General features: G+C 41.8%; 1 protein-coding gene across 2 annotated transcripts in view; it reads right to left on the minus strand.

The window, feature by feature from the left end:
- The window catches only part of CTNND2 (catenin delta 2), a 1,151,766-nt gene that overhangs the window by 900,007 nt on the left and 231,344 nt on the right, over positions 1–20,415 (minus strand). For both annotated transcript variants that reach the window (XM_034761543.1, XM_034761542.1), the window contains exon 2: positions 12,105–12,238. In XM_034761543.1, the coding sequence (XP_034617434.1) occupies positions 12,105–12,238 (134 nt within the window). The remainder of the gene's footprint in view (positions 1–12,104; positions 12,239–20,415) is intronic.

The raw sequence follows: 20,415 nt of genomic DNA on the forward strand, positions 1-20,415 counted from the left end.
GCAGGGGTCCCAGGAGGGGGCAGTCAGGGGACAAGGAGCGGGGGGGTGGGGGGCTGGGAGTTCTGGGGGTCGCTGTCAGGGGGCAGGAGTGGGGAGAGGGATCGGAGCAGTCAGGGGACAGGGAGCAGAGGGGTTTAGATGGGTTGGGAGTTCTGGGGGGGGCTGTCAGGGGGTGGGGAGTGGTTGGATGGGGCGTGGGAGTCCCAGGGGTCTGTCTGGGGGTGGGGGTGTGGATAAGTGTTGGGGCAGTCAGGGGACAAGAGGCAGGGAGGCTTAGATAGGGGTGGAGTCCTGGGGGGCAGTTAGGGGCAGGGGTCCCAGGAGGGGGCAGTCAGGGGACAAGGAACGGGGGGAGGGTTGGGGGTTCTGGGGGGCGGGAAATGGGAGGGGCAGGGGCGGGGCTAGGGCGGGGCTCCACCTGTCCTCTTTTTTGCTTGCTGAAATATGGTAACCCTAATACAGACTGAAGGACCGTGTAGCTCAAGAGACTGGTGATAGCATCTGGAAAGCCTGTTTCAGATTTAAGTTTCACTGGTGCAAGTCAGGAGTAATTCTAGTTAAGTCAGTGGAGTCATATTTCTGTCAAACCAGAGTCAGATCAGAATCAGGCATAGAGCTTCTAGGCAGCTTGACCAAATCTAATCTAGGATGGTAGTAATAACTAGTCACTACCATCAAACAGCTGTTTCCCAGGGCTTAAGTCAACCAAGCTGGAGAGCGGAGTCCAGTTCTTAGTCCACAACACAAAAACAGCCATACCGGACACTATTTGGTGACTGCATTGGTGGACTCAGAGCAGGTTTGTAAAAATGCAGGTCATCGACAAACGCTTCTGTTGTGATCTTCCTAAGTCATTGTTGAACTATCACCCATATGACCGATAATTCGTGGATAGCAAATCATCCAGGCAATTGTATCATGCAATAGTCCAGAGGGCAAGTAAGCATGATCAAGAGATAATATATCCTGAAATTCACATTGCATTCCTTATAGAATCTGACATATAAAATATTGCTTTTCCTCACCCAAAAATCTTAGTGAAAACACCATTATAGACTCATTAAATAAACACTGGGGCAATGGAAAACTGAAGGACAGAAGACTAAATCTGGAAGGTTATTAGTGATATTAAAGAGATGGTATGCCTGGAAAATGGGAAGAGAGCCCTTTTACAAGTCTGCAGTGGAGTGGAGGGGGAAGGGAAATAGAAGTAGCAACTGGAAGGACAGAGATGAAATTTGTGTAATATGGCTCACATTTTGAAACAGGGAAAGTAAATTGCAAGCAGGAATTTGCTGTACCCCAGTTACAAAATGATAAGGATGAGGCAGACTAGTGGAAATGAAAATTATTTCTTGAAAGTACCAAATTAGTAGCAAGGAGAGATTTTCCACATGTAAGTTGAGACATAACAGGAATAACACCTGAACAGCAATTTTCTGCACATGGTACAGAGCAAAATGTCCTTGCACAGTGTCTAAGAAAGTCATAGAAAGGGAACAAATCTAAACCTAAGACTGAACAGCTCAAATGGTACAATTTTAGATGAAAAGAGGAGAAATGCTCAAAGTAACAGCAACCATAATGTTATTTGGTATTTAAAACAAAGAGAAACCAGAAAGCAAAAAAACCCAGAGGGATTTAACATTATAGTTAATTTTATAATAGTAAGAGAATTATAAGTGAGGGGCTGGTAAACATGTACATGGCCGAACATGTACAAAGAGGAAATGGAAACTGTCCATAAATACATTATGGAGGTTCCAGTTGTGGCTCCATACCTGAATTTTGCACTAAAAGAAGGGATTCCACCTCTTCGTTATGAATGAGAAATGCAGTGTATCATAACTCAAATTACAGCACAATCTCTGAGTACAGAATGATTTCTCTGAACATTTACAAGTGAACCCGTTAATTAGTTTAGAAACTAAAATGAAGTAAAAAGCAGACATTAAGAATTTTAGCACCCGGTTGACACCTCTCCTCTGACACTTAAAAATTTCCTATATTAGTTAAAATTCACTGAACTCTTGTGCTTAGGCTCTTTTTTTTTCTTTTAAGGATTAATGGTCATTTTTGCCATTATTCTTCATATTTGAATATTCGTGGTCAGCAGAAGCTAAAGAATAATGTTCTACTACCAGAAATTTCAAGAAGAAATGTCTTCTTTTCACCATCAAGGGACAAAAAAAGTTTAATTAAAACCAGTTTAATCTAATCTGTAACCAGAAATATTATATGTTTGGATTAATTTTAAGTTTGACTCCATTTTCTGCATGTATAACCCTTGGTTTGGGGATAATTACAAATATCCTTGTAATGTATTTTACCCATTTAGTATGTACTCTGACTCTTACCTCCATTTTAAGATTATTATTTTTCTTGGAATTATCTATAGAAATTAATTATCTATAGAAAAAATAAAATAGGAGTTGCATTAGGCTGTAAATAACTCAGGAATGGGGAAGAACAATGTTGGATGCAAAAGCATGTATAAAAAGTGATCAAACATATGAAAAAAAGAACACAGGCAGGGAATCCAACACCATCAAGACAGGAAAGTTTCCAGAATGATCTGCAGGCAGTGCAAAAATGGTAAGGTAATCAAAAATAGGGAATGAAATGAAAACTGCACACCAAGTCCAGGGAAAGACAAATAATGTGAAGTATCTTACGCTGCATATGTAAAGCAAGATGTCATCATGGGAGTTAGTAGGTTTTCTAGGATATGGAGAAGACTCTAAATTCCCAGAACAGAGAGATATTGCAGAGAACATGAAATTAATTGTTTGCTTTAGTGTTCAAAGTAAAGGTGATTTATTTTCTTCAATATTACTTTTTCCTCCCATGGAAAATGAATGGCATTTCTGACACAAATTGATATCACAGAATTTAATATATTTTCTGAGCAAGGAAAAATAAATATTGAGGCAGCAAAGTTTAAATCAAGAACAGGAGCAAATAAATCAGAGTTGATGAAGACTGGTACCCAGGCTAGCAGAACTTTCAGTATTAAAGAGAAGGGTGGCTGGAGAGGAGTGCTAAGATGGAAGATGGCAAATGGTAGCAGTTTGGAGCATCATTCCTCTCTTATACAATTTACCGTTTGTTTTTTAAATGCACCTACTGTGAATTTCTCAATGGCGATGATGTGGGTACAAGAAGTTATTCTGATTTGGAAAATGTATAAAAGGAACATTTGAGAGACAAGGTGAATGAGGGAATATATTTTATTGGATCAACTTCTGGTGGTGACAGACAAGCTTTTGAGCTACACAGAGCTCTTCTTCGGGGCAAGGAACATTGTCTCCTACCAAAGACAAATTTTTCATCTTGAAGTCTCAAAAGGTCAACCAAGGTACTGGTTCAGCATAAAATGCACCCCAAATCACAAGAATGAACCTCCCAAAACCCCTTGATTAAATATATTGACCTAATAAATTAACTGATCTCAGTACTGGATTCACTCATTAAAACTGAGCTTCAAGACTATAGAATGTGGCAATGAAAGCCACACAACTTGCCTGAATCTGAATATTTTTAAGATAGGCAATTTTATTTTGCAAACGGTAGTCTAACTGGATATTTTATTTGAACAAGGTACCTGAGCAATCTTAGAATGTGGATCTAGAACATATTCCACCATATTGGCTTAAAAGAATTTGATTTTGTAAAAATGAATTGTCTGAATCTATAAAGATATGATGAGTATGAGTAATTTCACAGAGTGGCAATAGTGATAGTCTGAACATGTGTGGTGCAAGGAGCAACAAAGGAGCAACAAAAAGAAGGCACCAAATTTAATGTCTCAAAATGACAGTACAGCACTGCTAACAGAAATGGATTCATCTCTAGTCTTTCTTTACAAAGTCCTTCTAATATAACTTTAAAATAGAACTATGCTAATTTTAGCTGAAGTTCTTTTATTTGGCTTTGACTAAATAATTTTTAAATACTTATTTTAAACCAAGCACTGTACATAGCAGCGGCACTTGGTACATTCCTCCCTCTCCTTATGGTCATTTTGTTGGAGATCTAATATGGCTGTAAGGGAGGTATTCCCTTTTGGTACCTTCATGCAGCACAGGTCATTTCTGCAAGCCTCTACCTCAATTCATTCCAATAGCGTTCCCCTTCTGAACATCACCACTACCCTTTCCCAGTGATGTAACTACCTCCTCTTACTTGCAACCATTGCTGTTCATCTCTTTGGTATCAGAAGTGGTATGTATGGAAAGTATCCCTATGGAGACTACTTGTTTCATTCTCCACTGTTGTAATTTTAAAACTAACATTTATCAAAGCGCATAAAGACTGGTTGCTCCAGGAAAATAGCTACATGAGGCCAGCCCAATTTCGTCCATAATGCTAGAATTCTGTATTGGAAGACATATAGCAAATGTGCTAATTTATTCCTCTCTCCTCTGAGAATCACAGAAAAGGACCCTGTTGTAAGAAATTATTTCTCCAAAAATTCTCTATTCCCACAAAACATACATTTTTCACCAAAGATATCTTGCTAATTGGTAGATATATTATGAAGGTACAAATTCAGTTCTCCAAACTTCCCATATTTCAGTGAACCCTGCAAGTGAGAGTTATTATATGTGTTACACATATTAGAAAGTGCTTATGGTGTGTGAAATGTAAACTATGGGTGAGTTTGTTTCCTGTTACAATGTATTAATATCTAAAAATCAATAAACTGTTTGGAAAAAGACAAAGGAAAGAGGAAGGAGAATCTCTAGCTGACATATTTTAAAAATATATTGGAAATGGGAGTTATGTAATGAAGGAACAGAAGATAATGGTATACTATACAGAGTGGTGATAAGAGACAGCTTGGAAAGGTATTTATTGATTAAATACAATTAGCATGGATCTGAAGGGAAGCCACAAAAACTTTTAAAGGAAATAATAGCTGTGATGTGAGAGAGGAGGCAAACTATGGATTTATCATAATTTAATCTATTTAGAAACACGCTTCCAAGGATTTTTATTTGTTTTGAAGAAAAGGCTTAAGACTTTAATAGTAATTCTTGGCTTCTATTCTAAGGCTTCTACAATGATTGTTGTTATATATTCTATATGTCTTCAGATTAGACTGGAAGTCTTTCTGGAAGATATGCTTTAGTCGAACCTAAGTTATTGTGTTCAATACAAGCATAATTGGTTGTGCTTCTATGTCCTGTGTTATACAAGATGTCAGACAATTATTTAATGGTCCATCTGGCCTTAACATCCATGAATGTGTAACAATGTGGATTGATAAAAGTATCACTTTGATTCTGAAATCTTAAAATTCTATACAAAGGAGGGTAAATATTTTACCCACTTCAGACATGGGGAGACTGAGGCACTATGGCACTTGCCCAAACCACATCACATGGCAGGTCAGTGGAAAAGCCAAGAATAGAAACCAGGCCTCCTCACTCCCAGTGCAGTGTCTTATCCACAACCATGTGCTCATTATGTAGTAACACGATCTAATTTACATCCAGTCTAGTTTACATTTTAAATGACTTATTTAATCTGTATTTTAATTATAACTTGTTTCTTATAATGCTTTATTATTACCCTACATGTGCCCTGCCATTATATCCTAAGGCTAGGAAATTAACCAAGATACCATGCATGGTTTTCTTCCCCTAAATATCTGGCTTCCTTTGAAATATTTTAGTAATTCTGTAAAGGGAAAATACAATCAACCAAAGTTACTTTAATAAAAAACTTAATCAAAAAATTATATTTTTATTTGGAAAATATTTAAAATTTTCTATTTAAACACACAGCCTCTCCTCAGTCCCCTAATAATTTGTGTTGCCCTCTGCAGGACTCTCTCCAATTTGTCCGCATCCTTTCTGTATTGGGGAGCCCAAAACTGGATGGAATACTCCAGATATGGCCTCTCCAGTGCCGAATCCATGTTGACTGTTCCTGATCACCTTCCTCTCCTCCATGTGGTTCCTAATGGATTCCTTGAGGACCTGCTCTATGATTTTTCCAGGGACTTAGGTGAGGCTGTAGTTCCCCGGATTATCCTTCTTTCCTTTTTTAAAGATGGGCACTATATTTGCCTTTTTCCAATCGTCTGAGACCTCCCCTGATCTCCCCCGACCGCCACGAGTTTTCAAAGGTAGTGGCAAATGGCTCTGCAATCACATCAGCCAACTCCCTCAGCACCCTCTGATACATTAGATCTGACCCATGGACTTGTGCATGTCCAGCTTTTCTAAATAGTCCTTAACCTGTTCTTTCACCACTGAGGATTGCTCTCTTCCTCTCCATACTGTGCTTCCCAGTGCAGCTGACCTTGTCTGTGAAGACCAAGGCAAAAAAACATTGACTATTTCAGCTTTTTCCACATCATCTGTCACTAGGTTGCCTCCCCGATTCAGTAAGGGTCCCACACTTTCCCTGACCTTCTTCTTGTTGAAAACATACCTGTAGAAACCATTCTTGTTACCCTTCACATCCCTTGCTAGCCGCAACTCCAACTGTGCCTTGGCCTTCCTGATTACATCCCGGCATGCCCTAGTCATCTGTCCAAGTTTCCACTTATTGTAAGCTTTCTTTTTGTGTGTAAGCTCACCGAAATTTTCTCTGTTAAGCCAAGCTGGTCGCCTGCCATATTTGCTATTCTTTCTGCACATCGGGATGGTTTGTTCCTGCACCCTCGATAAGGCTTCTTTAAAATACAGCCAACTCTCCTGGACTCCTTTCCCCCTCATATTAGCCTCCCAGGGGATCCTGCTCATCAGTTCCCTGAGTCAAAGTCTGCTTTTTTGAAGTCCAGGGTCAGTATTCTGCTGCTCTCCTTTCTTCCTTTTTCAGGATCCTGAACTTGACCATCTCATGGTCACTGCTGCCTAGGTTGCCACCCACTTCTACTTCCCCTACCAATTCTTCCCTGTTTGTAAGCAACAGGTCAAGAGGAGCATGGCCCCTAGTTTGTTCTTCCAGCACTTGCACCAGGAAGTTGTTCCCAACACTCTCCAAAAACTTCCTGGATTGTCTGTGCACTGCTGTATTGCTCTCCCAGCAGATGTCAAGATGACTGAAGTCTCCCATGAGAACCAGGGCCTGTAATATGGAGACTTCTGTTAGTTGTCCGAAAAAAGCCTTGTCTACCTCATCCTCCTGGTCTGGTGGTCTATAGCAGACGCCCACCATGACATCACCCTTGTTGCTCTTGCCTCTAAACTTAACCCAAAGACTCTCAGCAGGCTTTTCTCCAGTTTCATACTGGAGCTCTGAACAATCATACTGCTCTCTTACATACAGTGCAACTCTTTCACCTTTTCTTCCCCGCCTGTCCTTCCTGAACAGTTTATACCCATCCATGTCAGTGCTCCAGTCATGTGAGTTATCCCACCAAGTCTCTGTTATTCCAATCACATCATAGTTCCTCGACTGTGCCAGGACCTCTAATTCTTCCTGCTTGTTTCCCAGCATTTTTTTTTAAACCTTTCCTCATAGATCAAGTATTCTAATGCTCTCCTATGGATTCTCTTTAATTTACTCACTTCTTTCCTAAAGTCTGGTGCCCAGACCTGGACACAGTTATCCAGTTGAGGCCTCATCAGTGCTGAGCAGAGTAGGACAGTTACCTCCCATCTCCCACATACAACACTCCTGAATGATATAGCCTTTTTCACACCGCATCACACTGTTGACTCATACTCAACTCGTGACTCACTATAATCCCCAGATCCTTTTCATCATTACCACCACATAGGCAATTATTCCCTGTTTTGTAGTTGTGCTTTTGATTTTTCCTTCCTAAGTGAAGAACTTTGCATTTGTCTTTACTGAATTTCATCTTGTTGAATTCAGACCAATTCTTCAATTTTTCAAGGTCATTTTGAATTTTAATCCTATCCTCCAAAGTACTTTTAGCTTGGGGTCATCTGCAGACTTTATAAACAAATTCTTCATTTCATTATCCAAGTCTGAATGAAAATATTGGCTAGTACCAGACCAAGGACTGATTCCTGCAGTACCATACCACATACGCCCTCCCAGTTTGACAGTGAACCATAAAAACCCTTTGAGTACAGTCTTTCAACCAGTTGGGACATCACCTACCAGTAATTTTACCTGTGTTTCAGTATTAAAAAGAACTGGGGGAACAACAATATTTACTGTACAGTCTTATAAAGCATTATATGGATCTCCACTTACATACTGTCAATGAGTCCCCATGCCATTTACTGCTGACACGGGAACACATTCATGCTGAAAAGTAGCATGTGATCACATTAATGTTATTTCCACCACAAAAATTGTCCCTATCAGGGAACAGAGTAACTTGTGCATGACATGAAACAGCCTGGTCAGGGAGCATTTACAAACACACAGACTATCCCCCCAGGCCCTGCCCCAAACTGTCCCCTCAACAGCTGGGAATTATACAGATTTTGAGGAAATTGAGAGCAGGGAACCAAAGTTGTACCCTATATCCCCTCTTAGCCATTCATTTTCATTTATGTTCCCAGGTGCAGTCCAACACCTGAGTGTGACCCACTACATCAGTTCAGGCAAAACATCCTTGGAAAAATCCTCAATACATGAATTTACACATAATAGCTAATAATAAAACTGATGAAATTACTTTAAAAAACAACAACATCCAAGCCTTTGTTCTGTGTTTATACTTTATCATAAAGACACAACATGAAAAGCGTGCAGAAATAGATTCTGAGCTCATTATTGCTGAGTTAAATATGAAACTTTTATGTTTGGAATATTAAACAATCTGCTGTTATTAGACCAGATAATCTCATTGGTAAAACTGAGGCAGCATGTGGATTATTGGAAGCCATAATAGTAATGAAAAAATATTACTTAAAGGCAAAACCTATGCACTAACCTCATATTTTTAAAGTTTTACTAAAATCAGTTTATGCTGTTTATAGTTCATGTTACTTCAAATTATGTTTTGGAAGCTTGTTCACAGTGATTCTATAGGCAGAAACAATTATCTCTATGCTGCGCTCATGTACATTTTACCAGCTACAGGTAGGCTGGTATGATAAGTGTGTGATCATGCACAAGAGAAATTGTACATGTGGATCTCAGACCTAAGTCAGTTTTAAATTCAAAATGTAGAATTCCCAATCTCCCATTTGTCATAAGAAATTCAAATAGAAAATGTAAGTGTTTTTATCGTTAAATCTCCATTCTTCCTCCAATCTTTTGACCATTGTGTATGTTCATTGAGTCTGTCTTTACCCCCAAATCAGCTGCACCTACAACAGTCGTTATGACACCATTATACTCAGGGTCGACTTTAGGCCGATTCCCCAAATCGGGCACCGCGCCTAAGAGGGCCCCGTGCCCAGCCAGAGCGCAGCAAGCCCACGGCCCTGCTACCCCGGCCGGAGCGCTGCAATCCCCGCAGCCCCGCTACCCCGGCTGGAGCTCAGCAACCCCGTGGCCCCGCTACCCCGGCCAGAGAGCGGGCAGACAACTCTATGCACGCGGCCCCGCTTCCCCGGCTGGAGCGAGGCAATCCGAAGTGCCGCGGAAGACTCGGAGCGCCGCCCGGTGAGTACAAGCCCCACGAATCGGGCCCCACACTTGCTAAAGCCGGTCCTGATTATACTTGTGGTTCTGCTTCCTTCAGTCATCCAGAGAAACAGCTTCAGATGTCAATTTCACAGAGCATAGAAGTGAGCATAGAAGTAAATGAAAAGTTTCTGCAGCTGAGCCAAGAAATTTTTAAAAAGTTAGGTGGAATAATTATATATGTAATGACCAACCTGGAGGAAATAGAATATATTTTATTAAATTTGGCCAAGGACAATCTGATTTTAAAAGTGGTTGTCCCATTTTTTCTTTGTTTGTTTTTATTCCTCTACATAATTAGCCATGTTCATGCTTCCAAATCTTCAAGTAAGGCCAGACTTCTGAGCAGAGCCAGAGAATAAATTAACCCAAAGTGTTGGCTAGACAGACAAATCATATGCTTTTTTCTACTAGGAGATGGGAAGCCATTTATCTTGAATGTCAGGTTAAATGAGCTCATAAATCAGGGCTATTAGAGATGGAGAACACTTATTACATCACCTAGTCCATCTCCCTGCCAATTCATTACCACACAAAATACACCCAGAATGTTTAAATGGAGTTTCAACAGTTTAATTAGACCATGTTTTAGCTGTCTGGACTGTTAGTCAATATGGCTTTTCCTGTTTTGTGAGGACTTCAAGCTTAGTTCTGTAATGTGTGCCTGGTAGAACCAAACAGTATTGTGTGGAGAGGAAATAAGCCAGAGAGAGTGTGTTTTTCTTCCAAATACGGGTCATTCCGAAACCCAAAGTCCTTCCCAATAAAACAGAGATCACTTTCACATGGCGCACATGTGCTGTGAACCACTCTCACTTTCTGGTAAACTTTTAAACCCAATACACTAAATCACAATCTACTTTGAAAAAGTTAGGTTGTATAAGTTATTCATTTCACATATCATTTTAGATAATGAGCGTGTCCAGATAATGCTGTAATACTGCATGAAAGCCCTCATACATATCAAACACATAGGGCAACCATGAATCTCTTTCAAAGTTAATGTAGCATGCCAGAGAACATTTTTAATTTTTAAGCTATATAAACTACCAATTGTACAACAGTTGTAAAAACAAAGTATTATACAAATATAGGACAATAGACTATTTCAATTAAATATACAATATAACTTTTAAGAATCCTTAAAGAAGCTATCAGTGTTATCTGAATCATTTTGCATTTTAAAAAGGATAATTTATGTTTTTATTGCACATGCATCTTCTAACATAACACAATAGGCACACAGAGTTAAAATCCAAACTCCACCACATCCTAAGGCTGTCTTTAACTTAGATAAAAACACAATGTAAATTTCAGTTTAAACTTCTTCCCTAGATTGGGCTTATTTTGTTCCTAGTGTTTTTAATTTCAGTGTTATTCTGTTCTTGCCCCTATTTCCCTCTGAATCACTGAACGGCTCAAACTCTTCATATACTCCTGGGCCAAAGCTAGTCTGCTGAGTCAGCAGAAACAACTCACTCACTCTCTCTCTCTCTCTCTCTCTCTCTCTTTCTCTCTGCCTCTGCAGGATGCTAGAACCAGATATCCTGTCAGAGTATCCTTTTCTGTGAAGCCGTATGTCACGTTAAAATTTGTCAAGGGTCCAAAGTACCAAAACTAGACATTAAAGTGTTTTACCCATTTTTTTTGGGGGGGGGTGTAGCGGGGGCTACTAATGATCAAAACCATAAGCAGTTTTTAAACTCAGCTGTCTTCAAAAACTGCAGTTATCCAGATAGCCATCTCCTATGTTGGACGCAAAGGGGTTGAAAAGTAAAATATCAATGGTATGGCAGTTTTACACAATTGCATTTCTCTGACAAAACTTCCTTTTGCCATACAGATATACTGAATAATTCTCAGTGAATTACAGTGGGATAAGGATATATATTCAAAATACTTAGTTTTCATTACCTGTGTAGGAACCTCAAAATATACAGAAGACTGAATTGCTTATATAAACACATCTGAATCTATGTCTCATCAGAATCAGAGTGGAATTTCATGAGATCTGTTTGTCCAAGATTTCTAGTACTTCCTTTTTCGTTTTAACCAAGTAGACAATACCAAAAGAAAAACCTCTTGATATATTTTGGAAATTCTGCTTCTGGTATCAACCATGTCATGTTGGAAACAAGTGAATGTAAACAAATAACAGAATATTTTCAAACAAACAAGATAGGGTTCCCTTCAATCTTTATGCAAAGCTTTGGAATGAAAGTTACTTTCTTCACAGTGATTCATATGTCCCTAGCTCTTACACTCTGTACTGAAGAAACCTCCACATGTAATAAAAGGAAACGAAAGGATGTGGTACTTGTAGCAGTCTCATTTAAGATCACCATACAATATACCAAGCAGAATGACAAAGAAAACAAACGTCTCCTCAAACCAATGACCACAAAATTCTGTTAGGAAACTAAACTGAGATATTTTTAAAACAAGAAATATTTCTGCTCCTTCATGGCATCAATAATAAGCCTCACAAGCATGTGCGACATAATATGTAATCAAAAGCCACTATACTTGTGTACCTGTTCCTTAACTGAAGCTAGAATAGCAGAGGTCGTCTCTGTTTCAGAACCGTCCCCATTGGATGTATTCAGCACAGGGCTAAGGGAACTTGTCTTGTCAGAAGATGACGGCTGGTCTGGCACAGGCATAGCTCCTACGATTAAAAAAAAATAAAGAAAAATGTTTTGATATTACAAGCCGCATGTGTGTCAGGAATCAAATATATACAATGGTAACCACCCTAATTTCAGAAAAAAAAATATTTTGTGTTCAGCAGAGCTAATTTGCTTCTGTTAGATAATGTGAAAGTCCTTCATTTACTATTCTTTAAAACACAAAGATTATTTAAAAATTTATCTTAAAAGCAGCCTTGAATTCTTATAATCCAGTTTGCCTCCATATCATTCACAACATTGCAATTTGAGCTAATTCAAACTATGTACAGTTGTGGCATTTGTATAGCATTCTAGGGGCTATATCCAATACAAAATTACAATATCACGGGAGTGATTAATCATGAAATTCCATGCAAGCAGAGGACCAACAGATGAGAGAAATACAGAATTTCATAACTTCTTGAATTAGGTGCACATTTACTATGCACCTATTAGTAGTCTAGTATTTTGCCTAACTTCAACAAATCTAGCAGTGTTTTTGCTGAAGTTTTATCAGCAATATTATTGTAAAACAGTAATAAAAGTTATTCTGCCCCCTCACCCCCCCTTTTTTTTTTGACTGAGAGAAGTGAGAAAGCCAATGGTTAGAAGTGAAGTCTCTTTCCATTTTTTTTGTTCTATAAAGCTAGGGATAAGATGCAAAAGGGAAGCCATGATTTTGGAGGCTGAGCCATAGTACGAAGGGACATGAAGTGTATAGTACCAGGTATATCATATAAATGGTGCAGTTGCTGTAAAAGTCCGCAGGGCTCTAGAAGAAGTGCTCCTGCTACCTTAGTTTTTCCTGTGTCACTCCCCTAGAAATTAGCTTCCACATTTTTATAAAGTAAACCTTTAGTGTACAGTTCTTGTAAAGCTGACTTAAGTGGTGAGTAAAACCTCACACACCACTTAAATCAGCCTTTATTAGATGAGTCCTCTTATATGAGACCAAAAGGTCTGGGGGGCTCGAGTCCAGAATAAAGAGTAAATGCACATCAGCGCTACCTAGCACCAACTAAGTGCAATATACACCTCTACCTCGATATAACGCGACCTGATATAACACAAATTCGGATATAACGCGGTAAAGCAGTGCTCCGGGGGGGGCAGGCTGTGCACTCTGGTGGATCAAAGCAAGTTCGATATAATGCGGTTTCACCTATAACACGGTAAGATTTTTTAGCTCCCGAGGACAGCGTTATATTGAGGTAGCGGTGTACTTCAATAGCAGTGATTGAGGAAGTTTGGGATTAAAATGCCCAAAATTGTCTAGGCACAGAGTGAATGTGCCTACACACAAAGCTAGCCGAAGTAAAGCCCTGAAGTGACGTTTTATAAAGTTGTCTCTGAATACTCACTGCCACATGAGAACAAAAACAACTAGGAGTCCGGGGGCACCTTAAAGACTAACAGATTTATTTGGGCATAAACTTTCGTCAGTAAAAAACCACTTCTTCAGATGCATGGAGACCACATGAGGGTGCCCATTTGGCCTGGTTGGACACACCTTTCCAAAACCTTCCTGAAGTTCAAGCCACACTAGCAGGAGGAAGAGAGGAACATACCTCCAGGTAAAAATACAAAGAGGCCACCACAAAAGGTATTGAAAAAATGTGTCACTCATGTTTCTTCCTAATCCCTGGCAGTCAGTGATTGGCTTATGCTCCAGTTCAGGGGTGGGCAAACTGTGGCCCACAGGACAATCCTGCCTGGCCCCAGAGCTCCTGGTCCCAGGAGGCTAGCCCCCGGGCCCTCCCCTGCTGTTCCCCCTCCCCCGCAGCCTCAGCTTGCTCACTCGCTCCGCCGCCGGCACAATGCTCTGGGCGGTGGGGCTGTGAGCTCCTGGGGCAGCGCAGCTGCAGAGCCCGGCCTGACCCGGTGCTCTGTGCTGCGTGGTGGTGGCGGCGGCAGTGGCAGTGTGGCCCGGCTCCAGCCGGCCGCATGGCCTGCCACCAGTGCTCCAGGCAGCGCGGTAAAGGGGCAGGGAGCAGGGGAGGTTGGGTAGAGGGCAGGGGAGTTCGGGGTGGTGGTCAGGGGGTGGGGAGGTGGATAGGGGGTGAGGCGGTTGGGGTGGGATCAGGGGGTTGAATGGGGGCAGGGGTCCCTGGGGGGCAGTCAGGAAGGAGAGGGGGGTTGGATGGAGGGGCAGGAGGCAGTCAGGGGCAGTCAGGGAACAGGGAGACGGAGTTGTTGGATAGGCGGAGATCCTGGGGAGGCCATCAGGAATGAGAGGAGGGGTTGGATGGAGAGAGGAGTTGGTTGGCACGGGTCCGGGGGCAATCAGGGGACAGGGAGTGGGGTGTGTGCATGGGGAAGGGGTCCCAGAGGGGCCGTCAGGGAACAAGGGGGGTTGGCTGGTACAGGAGTCCCGGGGGGTGGGGTGGGAGGACAGATAGGAGGTGAGGACCGGGCCATGACCCACTCCCCTAACCGGCCCTCCATACAATTTACAATAACCAATGCGGCCCTCAGGCCAAAAAGTTTGCCCGCCCCTGTTCTAATTGGTTTATATTGCTTATACATTTTTTTCACACCTAATGCAACTACAGCTGTTTTTATTCACATCAATGTCTAATCCTTTTTTTATTCTCTTTCCTATGGAAATTACTGAAGATGGAAATGTGTAGGTCTCATGCCCCGTTAGTGTCCTCACTCTATATCTTTTGAATTAAGTCACGACATGGCCAAGTAATAATTGACTTTCTCAGCATAATACCTTTGCCAAGATGAAGAAGCAGGGTTACTTATGAATAGATAAGCATGGCAGAATTTTATTTTTTAAGTAATTTTGATCAATAATATTGATGTTTATTTGTAAGGGTTTTTTTATTATCTTAAATTTTCAGAGTTGTGTGAAATTATGGGGGAGGTCAAATAATAATTACTTAATGACAGTAGCTATTGAGAGTCAAAAAGTTAAAGCTTTATAACCATTAAAACAAATTGTCAACATCGCATGTCAAAATATAAAAAGTTAATATCCTTAAATCAAAGTCTAATAAACTCTCAAGCATGATTTCTTATTTTGCCTATCTTTAAATTTTGATTACCGGTGATGAAAATATTGTCAGTTTGTGTGTACAAGTGAAACTGATGCTTACTAGAAACGTACTTAGAAACCTACTCCTTCCAAGCCTAAGGATAGGCCGCACAAGGTCACTATCACAAGAAGAATTACAAGTTATCAGATGGAAATTCAGATACCATACCTCTGTCCCTGCCTGTCGTAAGCATATTGTATAAAATCTGCATCCGCATCTTCTATATAGATGTAAAAGGGCCTTTTTAATTTTTCTCATTCGGTGCAACAAATATAGTTTTTTACTGCAACAAGTTACCGTATATACTTGTTCATAAGCCGAATATTTTTGGTAAAATAGTGATGCATCAAAGAGCGGGGGTCGACTTATAAACAGGTCTACACCAAAATTAGATGACTTTAAACTCTATGGAATTATCAAATTGAATATCTAATACAGGGATCGGCAACCTTTGGCCCGCGGCCCGCTGGAGTAAGCACCCTGGCAGGCCGGGCCGGTTTGTTTACCTGCCATGCCCACAGGTTCGGCCGATTGCAGCTCCCACTGGCCGCGGTTTACCGCTCCAGGCCAATGGGGGTGGAGGGAAGCGGTGGCCAGCACATCCCTCAGCCCATGCCGCTTCCTGCCGCTCCCCCCCCATTGGCCTGGAGCGGCAAACCGTGGCCAGTGGAAGCCGCGATCTGCAGGTAAACAAACTGGCCCGGCCCACTAGGGTGCTTACCTTGGTGGGCCACTTGCCAAAGGTTGCCAATCCCTGATCTAATACATTGTCATTTTGTTTACCTGGAGCATCTGCAGGCATGGGGCCCCTCAGCTCCCTGTGGCCGAGGTTCGCAGTTCCCAGCCAATGGGAGCTGCAGGAAGTGGCGCCACTTCCCGCAGCTCCCATTGGCTGGGAACAGCGAACCGCGGCCACAGGGAGTTGAGGGGCTCCATGCCTGCAGGTGCTCCAGGTAAACAAAATGTCCCGACCCACCAACGGCTTACCCTGATGGGCCGGGAGCCAAAGTTTTCCAACCCCGGAAATATAGGGTCGGCTTATGAAAGGGTCATACAGTTTTTGCTATTTTTACCTATCCATTTTGGGGGGGTCGGCTTATAAATGAACAGGCTAATGAATGAGTATATATGGTACATGTTTTACAAAGTAACTTCAGCAACTCAACAATGTAATTAGCAGGAATTTATTTAAAAATATTATACTGTCTACAAAACCACATATTACATGTGTGCACACACATACACCATGACCCATCTTGTAATCTTGACTAATTATTTTAAACTAAATTATTAGTCACTTCTTAATAGGAAGCAAGGTCATTTTCTTTTCTAATGTTGCAGTTGTTCAATTTCGGTGGGCTAGTGGCTCAAATTGTGGAATTCTATTCCAACCTGAGAGATGCGGTTTTGGATGTAATTTCAAGATTTTGGAGCACAAGATTCCCTACCACTCCCCTTTCTCTCCCCTCTTCTCCTTCTTTTGTCTTTTCCTTTCCCTTGCTGCTATTTAGTTGGTGATTTATTTGACGTTGGTCCTGTTCTATTAACTCATCCTTGCTTGCATCTCTCTCACCCAGTCCCCAATAATACATTTTTAAAAATATACGTTTAAAAAAAAATCTTTTAAAAAGTGCAAGTAACATAACAGTTCCCACTATGATCGCTATGCTTGTGTGCTATATCAACCTGCATGAAACCTGGAAGGAGTAACACAAATTGCAGGATGGAAGTCTTTGGAGAAGGCACCAGGAAGCCAATCCATGTGGACGTGGCTGGAATGCTTGCTGCACTTGCAGCATCTCTGTAAATACGTCTTTTAATAGTCCAGTTTAGTTTTAAAAACATGGAGTCCTCCCCTGTTATTACCCAGCATGTGATATATGAACACATCTTTTCTTTATTTAGATTGCAAACTGTTTGGGGCAGGTATTACCTGGTACTATGCATTTAACATGCTGTATTACCACGTACTGCTAATATTTGCTGTTAATAAACAACCACACAAATCAATCTAAATTATATCACTCCCTCACACACCAACCCACTTAAAAGTGCACTACTGTCTTTATCCAGGGCAACATGCACAACATTTATATCCCCCCCTGACAGGACACAGAACGGCAATGCTGGTTTCTCAAACACAAGGCTAAAACTTCATAGGCAGCTCTATGCTAAGAAAGGAGGCTAGAAGTACAACAGAGTAAAATGTACATTTGAGACTTTCTGGTATCTCTCTCCATTATTGCAGAGCTCTTTCTGCAAAGATTTCAAATGTTTCCAATAATTATTTTCAACAAGAGACAGATATTAAAAGTCTCAGTAATTAACCTACTTCACCAACTTATTCTTTAAAAGCTAGTAAAATATGAAGAATGTGAATGATAAAGTACAGTGAGAGATGGTCATTAGCTATTACAAGCCATTTTTTTGCTTTTCATTTACAGGCATCCATTTACTTTGAGAATCATGTCCCTGATTCTTGTTTAGACTTAACTGAAGTTTTTACTTGTGAAAGACAGGAAATATATTTAGGAGTTGCATGCGAGGGCTTCAAAGACATTTTGTGTTAGACAAAAAGAGATGGGGTGAAAACCTGACCCCACTGAAATCAATGGCAAAACTTCCATTGACTTCAATAGAGCCAGGATTTCAGCTGATGTTGAAAAGAGCATTTGAACACTGTTGTGATATTGTAAACAAGACTGAACCAGTGTGTTTGCATTTTTTTCTTATGAGGAGCACTCTGTGAAAATTAAGGAAGATTAATTTTGCCCTTCCAAAAGTTATATTCAGCTTCAGATCAAAAGATAATCATATTTCTAATTTGACTATTCTAAATTTGCCAACCATGAAAAAAATGAAATTGGATGACAAAAATCTGATTCTTTATTTACTTATTTTATTTTGTGTCTAAAAATGAGGATAATTTGAAATAAGATTATACAGTTTAACCTTTTTATAACATTACAGGAAGATACAGTCACAATTTTTAAATAGCCAGAAAAAGAGCTAAGCCAATTTTACAGACCAAGGCCTTCATCATGCAAATCTTATGCTTGTGATTCCAATTGGACTCCTCATTGTGTATAAATTTAAGCATATGCATAAGTCTTGGTGGGCTTAGGGCCTTAAGCTGTATATCCTATTCAATATGCAAATTATAAGATGGACTTTTAAAACATCTATGTACTAAGGAGAGGGCTACACTTAGCCTGTTTAGTGAACATTAAAAGCTATTAAAATCTGGTCACGATAAGATAATCAGCTCACCCACTGATCCGAAATCAGAGAGCACCTTTTTTCAGACCAGTTTTCCAATGCAAAGTACTCCAAAAGTAATAGTGACTTTCTCCCAACTATAAATTCTGTGGTGAATCACAGTTGCTTATTTGTATTAAGGAACATGCTACCTTTGTGAATGTGCCATGTAACAGGGGAAAAAAAGAATTAAGAGAAAGTAGGGGGTACATTAGTTCACACCTCCCTTCTGATTTAGGTTATCTGCCCAAAGACGGAGGGAAACTACATGTATCAGTATTTCCACAAAAATCCCACGGAGGAATCAAGGTCTAGTGGAATAACCAACAGCCTATGAGCCAAGACCTTCACAGTTCTGCTTTCAGCTCTTCCAGTAGCGACTTGTCCCTTCACCTCTCTGCCCCAGCTTCCCTCCCACCACCCATTTCTAAAATAAGAATACTAATCATTCCCCCTTCTCTCCAGGGTACTAAACTCTCCTACCTGTTGCTGGGCCTGGAGAACAAAGAGCAGATGCAGCAGGGAGGAACTGTGACTGCAGGGAGTACATGTAGGGATCCAATACTTTGTGGAACTAATTCGAATGAGGCCCACAGAAGCCTGTATTGTGCATGTGCCTGCTTCATCTACTGTCTGACGTCTATGTACTGCAATCACGTCCTGTTAGCAGCAGTTGGTACTGCATCTTGTCATTAGGGTTGCCAACTTTCTAATTGCACAAATCCGAACATCCTTGCCCTGCCACTGCCCAAGGCCCTGCCCCTGCTCCTGCCCCGCCCATCTCTGAGTCCCCGTCCCCACTCACTCCAGCTCCCCTCCCTCTGTCACTCGCTCTCCCACACCCTCACTCACTTTCACTGGGCTAGGATAGGGGGTGCGGGAGTGGGTGAGGGCTCCAGCTAGGGGAGTGGTCTCCAGAGTGGGGCCAGAAATGAGAGGTTCAGGATGTGGGAGGGGAGGGGATTGGGGTGCTGGAGGGGGTGAGGGCTTCGGTTGGGGTGTGGGCTCTGGGGTAGAGCTGGGGATGAGGGGTTTGGGGTGCAGGAGGGAACTGTGGGCTAGAGCCAAGGGGCTTGGAGTGTGGGAGGGGGCTCAGGACTGGGGTACAGGGCTGGGGTGCGGGCTCCAGGAGGGGGCAAGGGGTTGGGGTGTGGAAGGGGGTTCGAGATGACGGCTCTGGGAAGGAGTTAGGGTGTGGGAGGGGGTTCCGACCTGGGGCAGGAGGTTCGGCTGTGGGCTGCAGCCAGGCAGCACTTACCTCAGGCGGCTACTGGTCGGTGGCGCAGCGTGACTAAGGCAGGCTCACTGCCTTCCCTGCCTCCTGGAAGCAGCCGGCATGTCTGGCCCTGAGGCAGAGGCACAGCCAGGCAGCTTTGTGTAGTGTGCACTGCCCACATCCACAGGCACCTCCCTCGCAGTTCCCAGCCAATGGGAGCTGTGGAACTGGCACTCAGGGCAGAGACAGCACACGGAGCCCCCTGCCCACCCCTGTGCATAGGAGCTGGACATGCCGGCCATTCCAGGAGCTGCGTGGAACCAGGGCAGACAGGGAGCCTGCCTAAGCCCTGCTGTGCTGCCAACTGTACTTTTAATGGCCTGGTCAGCAGTGCTGATGGAGCCGTCAGAGTCCCCTTTCGACCAGACGTTCTGGTCGAAAAACGGACGCCTGGCAACCCTAACTGTTGTAATGCAGCCACACTAAAAATATTTGTACGGTACCCGGGGACTGGCAGCTGGGACATTGATAGGGCTTAGCCCCACCAACCCATAATAGCCACTCATAGTTATGCTCAGAGAAGTGATGACTGAATAAGATCTCATTTTAAAGCTGCATGCATTGTGTATTCAAAATCACTGTAGTCTGACACGCTAGC

The sequence above is a fragment of the Trachemys scripta genome, chromosome 2, assembly GCF_013100865.1.
Source record: "Trachemys scripta elegans isolate TJP31775 chromosome 2, CAS_Tse_1.0, whole genome shotgun sequence".
Taxonomy (NCBI): domain Eukaryota; kingdom Metazoa; phylum Chordata; order Testudines; family Emydidae; genus Trachemys; species Trachemys scripta.